The sequence below is a fragment of the Salvia splendens genome, chromosome 13 (genome assembly GCF_004379255.2).
Source record: "Salvia splendens isolate huo1 chromosome 13, SspV2, whole genome shotgun sequence".
In the NCBI taxonomy this organism is placed as follows: Eukaryota; Viridiplantae; Streptophyta; class Magnoliopsida; order Lamiales; family Lamiaceae; genus Salvia; species Salvia splendens.
The window spans coordinates 15,073,657-15,085,919 of NC_056044.1; the positions used below are offsets into that span (position 1 = coordinate 15,073,657).

The window sequence follows — 12,263 nt, forward strand, 5'->3', positions numbered from 1 at the left end:
TCTCTCTACATCACTTAAGCATTCTAGTGGGCATTCTAGGAGCATTGTCTAGCTCGGTTCTCGCCTCCAATTCAAGTTCGCCGGAGCCTACGAGTTTGAGGTGCTTCAACTCGATAGGAGGAAAGTCGTTTCATCTTTGGGGACATTACGCCAATCCGTGAGCACTAGCCGGGGCGTATTTCGTCTTGCGGAGAGAGGGATACCTCGATTCGACTTGAAGAATACTATAGTTTGCATCTCTTTACTTTCGTTGTAATTTATTTGTTACATTTACCTTCCAGCTTTGTGTTCTTTGTAATAGCAAGGGTTGCCAGTGTAAAGGCCACTATATTTCCAACATGCTTTGAGGATTGTGGTTTCCTTGAAGATCTAGCTATGAATGCTTGTTAGTATGGTGTAAGTGTCTTAGCTTATTCCATCAATGACATTTTCATTCCTTTTCCACATTATCCATTGATGATCTTGCTTGTTTTAGTGTAGATTCAATAGTTCTCATTGGATCTATGATTTGTCTTTTGTTTGCTTTGATAAATTGAAAATCTACTTCACAAAAATATTAGATCAAACATCTACAATTTGGGTATTCCTTGGGAAATGGATCATAATCTATATGGATCCTTATCATTTGGTATCTAGAGTCTAGTGACTCTAGTACCCACTAGGTGTTTGATCTTTTGTGCCTTTGAGTTTTTGTTCTTTTCTTTAGCATTTGTGTGTTTTCCTTGTTTTTGGCCTATATGTGACTGATGAGCAGAGGGATCTATTGTCCTTGGATTGGGTTACATGTTGGCATGAAGAACCTTTGATGTGTTAGCTAATTACCCATGAAATTTCAACCACCCCCCCTGTTTGCCTATGTTTATGATCAATTAAATACATATACCATGTTTTTGCATAACTAGGGGAAAAGAGCAAAACCATACACAATTACAAAATCTGAATGTTGGGGCTTATTTTACCCTTGAAATACACTTGATATTGAGTCTCCCTACAAAGTTTCATCCATTTTGGGGTTGGGTAGCTATATACAAAAATTTTCCAAAATCAGGTCAAGCTTATTACTTTGTTGGTTTGCTTGTGTGTGTTTTGCTAAGGCCTTGAACCTACTTGCATCTTGCTAATATGTGTTGATGTGTTATATCATCTTGTGTTTGTTTGCCAAAGAGTATACCTTGATTGATCCATCTCAAACATCTATAACTTGGAATTGGAGTTGCGAGTGCGAGTGAAACCACCTCTTACTATACTCTAAACCTTCTTCCGAGTGCTATTGGGGAGTGACTTTTGGGGGGTTGGGACATCTTGGTTAAGGCCACCTTCTTATATCCTATTTTTATTTATTTTTTACTAACCACAATTGGGCTAGTCCTTAGTATTTGTCTTATTTTCAGGGATTTACCTTATGCATCCTCGCACCCAATCCAACACAATGGTGGGGACGAGTGTGGAAGAGGAAGATGTGGGCATGAGTAACCCCAATCCCGAGGTAGACTTTTTGAGCATAATGGCTAAGATGATGGAGGATCTCAAACAAGAGCTCAAGCATGAGATCCGGGGTGAAGTGAGGGAGAGCGGTGCCCGGATGGAAACTCGATGGAAAGCCAATCAAAATACCTTAGTTGGAGCCTTAAACGAGATCTGTGCATCAACATCCGACACTTGTTAAAGTGACCACCTACATCTCAAAGCTTCTGGTATAGAACATGTAGTGTCGTGGGGAAATGGAGGCCATATGGAGTATGTTGGCAAGGAGTATGGAATGAATGGTGATGAAAGAGGTGACTATGAAACAAGGTACCATGGAGATGGACTTGATAGGGGAAGTAGTGAGAAACGAGCTCCTAAGTCTCATGGAGAGTGGAATTCTAGGAGGGTGAGAGATCATGTTAGCCATAAGGGGTTTGAGAGGCCAATTGAAGAAGAAGTCCCATATAGAGCTCGGTTGAGGCCTACATATCGACATGGTGGTGTTGACACAAACCAAATGGGTACCCCATCAAGTCGTTTAACTACATCCTCTTCTTTCCATTTCTCACATGAGCCTCTTGATGTGTATGGAAAAGTCCCCTATTTGATGATCTTAAACCAAATTAGTAGAGAAAAAGAGCGAAAGGGAGAGAAAAGGCTTGAGAGTGAGAGTGAGTCTAAAAAGCCAAGAAAGCGTGATAAAAGACAAGAGTGTGAGGTGCAAAAGTCAAGAGATAGTGGTGGGGGTGAGAGAAAAGAAAAATATCAAATGAGAGAAAAACCACAAGCACAAGTGAGTAAAGGGTGCTTGTTAGATTATAAGGACAACCTTGGGTGGGCACCAAATGATCCTTTGCCTCTTGCCCTTGGTGAGGAAAATAAGCCATTACCCACTAACACTTCTTCTATGTCTTTTTGTGTTGATGAATTTGTAGAAAATTTAATTGAAGGCATGAAAGTGAAGCATCATGCTGCACATGGCTTGGAAACCTCCCTACCGCCGATGGATCAAGAGGAACTAGGGCTAGTCGAGGAACTCTTTTCCCAAGGTTCAAGTGCACTATCCTTATCTCCTTGTGATGATTCATTGAATGTGATTGCATTAGAGAAGCCCATTTGTGTTGATAGATTTGTTATTGATGGCTTGTGTAAAAAGTGGTCTCATGAGCTTGAATCTTTGGATGCTAAATCTTTGTTTGCCTTATATATTGATCATTTTTGGTTACATACAAGCATTAATAGACATGACATTTCTCTTGTGAAATCTACCTTGAATGTTGGAGTGACTTCCTTCCATGCTAAGATGTCTAAGCTTTCACTAGTTGGTATTTTTGAGTCTCATGAGTATGTGGGTGCAAATAGGAGGACCATGATGAGTGAAATGATCAATGACTTTAGAACTTGGTGTTTGCTATGTCTTCATTGCAAAGTGGTTAAACCCTTCAAGGGGATTGGAGTGTTCTATGGCCGTTTTGTGAAGGATTTTCCTACTCATATATCTCTTTTAGATGGTGTTGTGATTGTTGGCATAAAATTGCATTGTTCCCATAGTTGAGGTCTTGTTTTAAAATTGTTGGAGGAATTGTGTAAGGCCTATTTTGATAAAAATCTTAGGATGCTTATTATGGCTTTGTACAAGTTACATATGCATGAAGTTGTGCTTATTATACATGTTGAGCATAAAGATTTGTGGATACATTGTGCATATGCTTTTGACCACTTCTTGAAATTATTGGAGCAATGGAATGAATTCCATTTTGATGAACTTAGTTTGTTGGTTGATACACCTTCTTGCAAACTTGATGTGATTTATGATGAACCTATTCTATATTTTGAACAAGAGTTTGTCAATTTGTGGAAGGGTATCCCTTATTTGAGCAAGAATGATGTGTTAATGATTAAAAATGATTCTTCGTTGCATGATCATGAGAATAAGATATTTGTGCTTAGGCATCTCTTGATAACTTTCCATTTTGCACACTATGAGGACCCTTTTCTTATGTACATATATAGCTCTAATGAGAATGCAAAACCTTTTGTGAAGAAGTTGAAGAACATGGGAATAGGTAGTGTGGGAATACTTGAGACAAAAAGAGTTAAATTGTGTGATGCTTGTGTGTTGTGGCAAAATACATGTTTTCATTGCATGAAAATCAAGTCGTTCAATGGGGTTGGCATGTTTTATTGTCATTTTGTCAAAGATTATGCATCACATGGTCTTGTTTGAGACTACAATGTTAAAGAATTCCTAGATTTTTGTTTCCCTTAGCTTTATGTATTAGTGTTGAGCTTGTTAGAACATGTCCACCGTCTTGGTGTGGTAACTTCTATTAGGGTCGTAGTTGGTCTTAATCTTTATCATCGTACTTTGATATTTGATTTGCTCTCGTTCTATTTTAAAGGTATGCGGAATCCGGATTTGAGGACAATCTTTTCCACGAAGGGGAGGATGATATGGCCACGAAGGGGTGCTAGACGTCAAGAGTCTTCACTTCGGCGTGAGCCATGGATTGATTGGGGTCCAAGGGTGAGAGAGAGGACATGCCAAGGACCCAATAAAGCTCGAGGGCTGGCCAAGGAAGCGAGGAAAAGAGAAGGCTCGGATTTGAGGACAAATCCTTTCCAAGAAGAGGAGGATGAAATGACCCCACATGGTGGACCCACGACGAGGGCCATGGCGAGACGGCTTCGAGAAGGATTTTTCACGTTCATCCAAAAGGACGTGTGGGAGGAGTTAATGAAGGCGTGGGAGTCGACGATGCGGATCGTGTTGAAGAATGAAGGGCCGGGGAGCGCAAGGAAGGACTGAGGAGGCCACCTGGCCGGGGGGATTTACCGGGTCTAGGAGAGTCAGGAATGGGTTGAAAAGTGTCACCCGGCCGGCTAGTTTTACCGAGTCAGTGAGAGTCAAGAATGGGTTGAAAAGTGTCACCCGACCGGGTAGATTTACTTTGTTAAAATCCACTTCGCCGGGTAGGACGAAGAGGCTGCGAGAGGAACAGAGAGGGGTCCGAAATGGGCACCCGACCGGGTGAATTATCACTCTAGAAACCACCCAGCTAGGTAGTGCTGCAGATATAGATTTTGTGGGCTCCTATTTAGAAGTTTGGGCCTTTACTATAAATAGTAATTTTTCCTTATTTTGCAAGGAGACTTGGATTATCATAGAAGCTTGGGAGATTTGTTTCCCCTTTGAGGGTTTCCTTCCAATTCCTTGTTCTAGGTTGCTTGAATCGATCAATTCTTAGTGAAGTATGGATCAAGTAGAGGTATGCTTTGAGGATTGTGGTTTCCTTGAAGATCTAGCCATGAATGCTTGTTAGTATGGTGTAAGTGTCTTAGCTTATTCCATCAATGACATTTTCATTCATTTTCCACATTATCCATTGTTGATCTTGCTTGTTTTAGTGTAGATTCAATAGTTCTTGTTGAATCTATGATTTGTCTTTTGTTTGCATTGATAAATTTAAAATCTACTTCACAAAAATATTAGATCAAACATCTACAATTTGGGTATTCCTTGGGAAATGGATCATAATCTATATGGATCATTATCATTTGGTATCTAGAGCCTAGTACCCAATAGGTGTTTGATCTTTCGTGCCTCTGAGTTTTTGCTCTTTTCTTTAGCCTTTGTGTGTTTTCCCTATTTTTGGCCAATATGTGAATGATGAGCAGAAGGATCTATTGTCGTTGGATTGGGCTGAATTTTGGTATGAAGAACCTTTGATGTGTTAGTTAATTACCCACAAACTTTCAACTAAAACAAACCCTTTGCCTACGTGTATGATCAATTAAATAAATATACTCTGTTTTTGCATAGCTAGGGAAAAAGGGCAAAATCATACACTATTACAAAACCTGAATGTTGGGGCTTATTTTACCCTTGAAATACACTTGATAATGTAGAAATAATATGCAATCTTCTTACTCATATGCCTATATACACGTAAGGCAATAAGGCATAATACATATGAATATAGGGATGTATTCATATTCATATGGTAAATATTGGTAAAAAATAAAACACTTGTTAATCCATTGGATCTTGTGATCTAACGGATAGATTAATGTCACGTGTCATCTAATAATGTAGATTATTAGTTTAATAATGTAACTTAGATAATAATGTAGCAATTTAGTCCAATAATGTAGATTAATTGTCTAATAATGTAGCTTATGTGATCTGTTTGATGCTTAACACTAATGGGGTATAAGGACTTTAATACTCCCCTATGAACACATATTACATACACATAAATAACTAATCAATCTCTATATTTATGGAACTATTTTTGATAGATAAATCGTTCACAACTAATCTCCAAATTAAAGTTAACAACTAATCACGTAAGGCTACTATTTATAATTAATTCTAAGACACAATTTTTTTTAAATGGAAAAATAATTAACAATTAATTTCTATAATTATGGAAATCAAATTTGATACTATAAGTTTTGATTTAGATTGATTAATTGAATTCATCTAATAATAAATAAAATAAAAAATATTGATATATAATATGCAAAAAATAAATATCAAAGAAGTAAGAATATATAGTACTCCCTCCGTCCGATAGAAAATGTCCATATTTCCTTTTTTCTCTTGTCTTATAGAAATAGTTCATATTCATTTATGGCAACCTTTTTTCCTTCTTTTTTACTTTCTCTTTTATGGATCCCATCATCAGTACACAATTTTAATTTTTAACAAATTTTTCACATTCTCTCTTACTTCACCAAATACGCATTAAAACATGTGTCAACCCTAAATAGAATATTTCTATGGGATGGAGGGAGTAGTATAAAACTGATATGTTGTTCGTTTTGGGTTGGGCCGGGCTTTGAGTGGGTCTGGGCTTGGCCGGTCCTCGGTTTGTAAAAAGGCCCAATTGGAGCACAATTGACATGCTAAGCCCAGCTCAAGCCCGCTCCATTTCATTGGTGGGTCGGGCCTGGGTCAGTCTAGTCCGGGCTGGGCTGGCCCATTTGACATCTCTAGTTAAGATCAACCAAGTTTTACTATGGAAATGATTTTAGTGTCTTGGGCCTTTTAAAAGTTAAAACTCCGAGGTCACTCAATGGCGGCAGGTGAAACGGTGGTGGCTCAGGGCGCTTAGGTGTCGTTCAAGTAAGGATATATCCTACTGGTCAGGATAGAGATCCTAACTAAGCCTAGACCCTGGTTTCAAAAATTCCTCAACCCACTCCTACTGATCAGTATAGTGGTGGTAAGGGTCGAATCCCACAGAGATGGTGCGTTAAAACTGTTGTGGTGATATTCTGGATGGTTTGGTTAGCTACCACGCTCAGGTTGAGTCTCTACCTAGGCAGAACTTAAAGGTAATTTCCTACTGACTAGAATGGGAAAGAAGTGTAGAGGTGTAGCTGTGTACGTGGAAATGGGGAGACATTTTTGTAACAGAAAATATTTGGAAGGTACGGAATTCTATTTTGGGCTAGACAGAATATTCAGAGGGTATAGTGGTAGTCATGGTGACTAGGCTGACAGATCTGCAGGTTATAACTAAAAAGTAAAGGACAAAAAGCAAAAAGCATCTAAAAAGCAAAGTGGTCCCCAACATTAGACTTGGACATCATCTTCTTCAACAACACAAACTAAAATCAGAAAATAATTCCAGATTCAACACAGAAACACAATTTATCAATTCGCGAACACAGATCCACAAATAAGAACACCAAATCTGAAATCAAAACACAGAAACTGCAACTCCGCGTACTGGTCAACAGGAAACAAAACGCACTCAAACTAAACTTCACATGCAGCGATTCACTCACGATCGAACAGTTCCACGTTTAACTAAGGAAATTGCGACGGAAACAAGGAAAGAAAAGATTCAGCACTTAAAACACCAAAGAACCTTAGATCTAAGCTAACTAGGCGGAATAGGAAGGAAAATAAATCAACACAATAACCGAAACGGAAATCAACTTCATAGCATAAACACGTTCAGATCTTCAACAAGTACTTCAAAAGCAGAAAATATCCAAAAGCAAGCAAAGATCCAACGTAAGGAAAGCAAGTAAATTAAACTACGAAAGCGAATAAAAGTGTTTTGCCACTCCGGGCGATGAAATCTCTAAGCTACGGTCTTGCTGGCTGGAACGGACGATTTGGAACTCCGGGAACATCTAGATCTTCAAGTGATCATGGCAGTGACGAGGAACAAGATTCTGGACTGGGCTGAAAGACTAAACTCCGAGAGAACTCTCCTAAAAGTGATGATCATGAACCCCCTTTTCTCTCTCCAAGTGGCTTCCTTTTATAGGGAGGCTTACCCTTGATTTTTAGGGTAAGACCTTGCGGTGAAATGACTTTTTTGCCCTTAATTGTGATTGAGCAGTCCCAGCTATCCTCCTTCTCCATCTCGAGCCATTTTTGCATGTATACTGGTCAGTACGTAATCGTCCTGACGCCCTTTTCACTTGAAGTGTCTGAAACTCTGCCTACTGGTTAGAACGCTTACCCTGCACGCTTAAGCAACTAGTTTTGCAGATATAATTCAATTATGCACATCATACTGACCCGTAACCTAGGCCTAGAATACGACTTATTAGCAGGACATAAGTGTTGTTAATTTTATAAAAATATTTTTGGCATAAGTTCACTGAGTGCGTCAAGTACTTAGCCATGCATGTGTTTTCTCTATGTGTAGGTTGAATTATGACAAGCGCGCTGGATGTTGAACATGAAAGCGAAGAAGAGGACTGTCAAATGTTCTGAATATGTGTCTTCAAACATGACATTATTCTACTCTTGAATGTTTCTGTTGAACGTCGTTTCGTTTATCTTTCAAGGTTGTTGAACATCGTTTCTTTCGGTTGTTGAACTACTATGACTTGATACTCTGATTCGAATGATTTAAATTCCACATTTTGATTCATGATTCGAACCCAATTGATTGTCTTCCCTATTTCTTCCCCACTTCTTGAATCCCCCATTAGTCATGGTTTAGCCGAACTTTCTATCCTTAGAAATGGCGGTCGTGATATCTAGGAGGGATGAAATCATAGTTTTGATATTGGAACATCTCGGACGGATTAATATCATAGTTTTGAATTAGACACATCTAGGAGGAATGTAGAAGAGGAAAATATTGATGGTGCTAAACAATTAGATGTACCAAATGTGAAATGTGATCCCTCTGTACCACTATGGTCGAGGTGTTTCGATTTGAGCACTCCTTTTGAAAAAATGATACTAATAAATTATTAAAATAGAAATAGAGAAAAGTAAAAGAGGTCATAATGTACATCTTACTGATTAATTGATTGTGCGAAAGTTGATTTCACAAAATAAAGCACTAAGGAAACAAGAAAGAATTATTTTCTAATTTTATATTTGGACTTTGATTAAAAGTATAAAATAAATAATCTTTAGGCCTATTCAAATAAGTATAAGAAAGTCCAATTAGTATAATTACAATGTTTGACCCTTACAAAAGAACTTAATTAAAAAAAGGATAATACATTTGGGCATACCAATTTATGCAGGTAAAGCTCTTCTTTGGCCATTGAATTTTCAGCTATTAGTTAAGCTGAACATAAGAAGATAGGCAGTATGATTGAGATTTTGGTTTAGTGCACCATATTTCAATCATCCATGAACTCATGAATACAACCACTGTATTCTTTCATCTAAAAAGAAAGTCTTTTGGCAGAAAAAACATTTTGATATATGTGAGATGAGAATGGAATCTGATGACTCTTTTTGTTTTTTTATTGGTTGGAGTCAAAGTGAGTTTTAATATGGCCGCAGAATTTGACAAGTCCTTGGCTGCTACTAGTATTTAATTTAGTTAGATTGGAAATTTTCAAAGTGTTGGATTAATTATTTAATGGTTGGGATTTATTAATTAACTAGTGTCGCAACAGTCAATATGTTTTTGATATGATAAACGATATATTGATATTCCAGTATTTTTTCCCACGCTATCGTCAACCAATAGTAATTATATTTTGCTAAAAAAATAACTTCCACGTAAGAAAATAAACATGTTATATTTTGCTGAAAAATTACTCACTTTAGGTGGGCATCCTCAAAAGAAATGGAAATAGTATAATAAATTAATAATGAACTACAAAAATAATATCAGAAAAAATCATTTGGCACTTGTTTTTTTAGTTCTCTCTATAAATAATCCATTAACACTCTTTTCAGTCAAGAAATTGACTTTGATTTTTCATTTAATTGTCTCGATTATACTAATTTTAGTGCTTGTAAGTCAAGGATAAAGTGGAATAGCCTTGATATTCAATTGTTGTGGCTGGATATATAGATTACATTTTATTAATTTAAGATTTTAGTGGATGGATAGATTACATTTTTTATTATTACATATTTAATTCTATATTAATTTTACATTAAAATCTTATAAATAAATATTTTTAATCCGGATTAAACATCGATAAATCAATATACTGCTCTCAGTTCATTGACAAATTGGAACGAAAATATTTCTGCTTGCTTCGAATATATTAATTGCGATTCAGATTTTGAATGAATAATACAATGTATTTAGCGTCTTAAGAGTAACAACTGACTTTGATGACTAGAACTGAAAAGAAAGAGCCAGCATCATATAATAAGTATAGTTGCTTGAATAATCAAAGGATTTGACTTTGAATGCCAACATGTCTTATTTCAACTAAGTTGGGTTGTTATGAGGAGATATTTTTAATTTTTATCAGTATTTAATAAATATCTTCAAATTAATGCTTTAGATTGCATGATACTTCCCTCCGCCCGTGAAATAATGTTCCATTTTTATTGATTTAAATCCCCACTTGCTTTTTTCTATTTTAAATAAGGGATTCACCGTTCACCTAACTCATTACACTCACATTCTATTATAAAATCAATATATAAAAGTGTGGTCCACTTTTTACTAACTCATTTCTCCATTTTTCTTCACAAAGTCAAACAATTTCTTAAAATTCTTGTTGAGTCAAAATGAGACTATATATAGCGGACGGAGGAACTATAAAATAAATCTCTATAATGCGTTTAAAAAATATAAAAAGTAGTGTAAAAATAAGCCATGGAAACACCATACATAAATCATACACTTATTTGTGTGTAAAACATTTAGAAAAATATGATGATGCAAATCGAGTAATAACGTATCGACTACACAGATCTAGTAGTCTTTGAGTGGCCACGAACTCTATCAACAAATCTATCCTTATCAGGGAGATGTTGTTTAACATATTTGTTATCACATAATTCATCTGCCCATTTGCACAAACTGGGCAATTCTTCATATGTGAAGAGATGGAGCCCAGCCACTTCATCAAAAAGTCGCATCCAATACGCTAAGAAAGAGCCAATTATATCGACATAGTCAATTTGGTCGCCTCCGAAATATTTCTTGTCCTTTACTTCGCATTCAAGAATTTTAAGAGCTTCCCTTGCTTCTTTGATGGCCTTCTCTTGCTCTTCTCCTCGACACCATAAAGCTTTCCTCGTTGCTGGAACACACTATACATTTACAAAAGGAAGGATCACTTATCTACCACTTTTCATGATTTTAAGTTTCATAGAATATGCGTGTGAGTTGGCCAAACCGTAAAAAGGTGAATGCCTCATATTTTCAAATTTGAATTCATTTATTCATAAAAAATAAAAAAAGTTTTATAGAATATGACTAACTTGTGAAAAATGGTCATACCATTTGAAATCTAAAACTGCTCAAAACATATCCCACAGCCCAATTATATTTAACTACGAGTATTAATTTTACAATTTTATTGTAAAAATAAAAGAAATATGGAAATCTAATTACTCCCTCATTCCATTTTTTCTTTTCCGTCCATCTGCCGATAAATGTCTTATTTCACTTTTACTATATTTAGTAAGTGGATCCTACTAACTATTAACTCCCCACACTCTGCTAACTTTTTCCACGTACTTTACTTTATAAAGTCAAACAATTTATTAAAATTCGTTACGGTCAATATGAGACATTTAATGGAATTCTAAATTAGTATTCATTTGAAAAATGGAATTAAAATGAAAAAAAATGAAAAAAAGTGGGAGCTAGTATAACCTTTTGATCGATGAAGTTGGCCCAAAAACGAGATCGAGCTCTTTGGTAAGGATCTTTGGGAAGAATGTTTGGACCTTCCCAAACTTCATCAATGTATTCAAGAATCACAGCAGATTCAAGGATGGTTTTGCCGTCATGTATAAGTATAGGCACTTTTTGATGAATTGGATTGTGATGTAGAACAAGAGGCGGTTTGTTTATCAAATCTACTTCAATATATTCATACTCAACACCTTTCATTTTGAGGCTAATTTCAACTCTCTTCACAAATGGACTAAACCATGCCCCTATCACCTGCACTTTCGCCATCTCTCTTGCTCTCTCTCTCTCTCTATGGAATATGGATCTTGTTTTATAGTTTCATTCAAGAATATGATGCCAACTACGTAAATAATTGGGCTTCTCAAGTTTGACCAAATGGTTGGTCTAAATTGTTTTTGATGTTGCAGAAAAAAAAATGTTTTTTAAACCAATATAGTTGGTGTGGCGACATTGTACGTCATAAGAGCATGCACAACGGTGAGCAGGACGACGTCCGTCCGTCCGTCCCAGAGGCACGGAGACGCTGTCCGCCGCTGAGCTCGCGCCACTGGCACGGCGCTGCTCAATGCATCGAGCACGTCCATGCCAACGAGCAGGCGACGTGGCAGCGTGCGATTGGCAAACGGTATATTCGTTGGAAAATCATTTTTTTAAAATCGAAAATAATACCCAAAAAAAATTCCC

At 36.8% G+C, this 12,263-nt stretch overlaps 1 protein-coding gene across 1 annotated transcript; it reads right to left on the reverse strand.

The window, feature by feature from the left end:
• Window positions 1-10,490: 10,490 nt before the first annotated feature.
• LOC121761305 (probable glutathione S-transferase) lies at window positions 10,491-11,875 on the reverse strand. The gene is made up of 2 exons (XM_042156957.1): window positions 11,538-11,875; window positions 10,491-10,969 (listed from the first exon to the last, which is right to left on the reverse strand). Exons 1-2 carry the CDS (start codon window positions 11,844-11,846, stop codon window positions 10,619-10,621), a joined length of 660 nt encoding a protein of 219 aa, XP_042012891.1. The 5' UTR covers window positions 11,847-11,875; the 3' UTR covers window positions 10,491-10,618.
• Window positions 11,876-12,263: the final 388 nt, after the last annotated feature.

Excerpts from the sequence above, each read along its gene's own strand:
- LOC121761305 (XM_042156957.1), bottom strand. The coding sequence starts at position 11,846 with ATGGCGAAAGTGCAGGTGATAGGGGCATGGTTTAGTCCATTTGTGAAG. Across the intron at positions 10,970-11,537 it reads CCAACTTCATCGATCAAAAG|TGTGTTCCAGCAACGAGGAA; the intron begins GTTATACTAGCT and ends GTAAATGTATAG.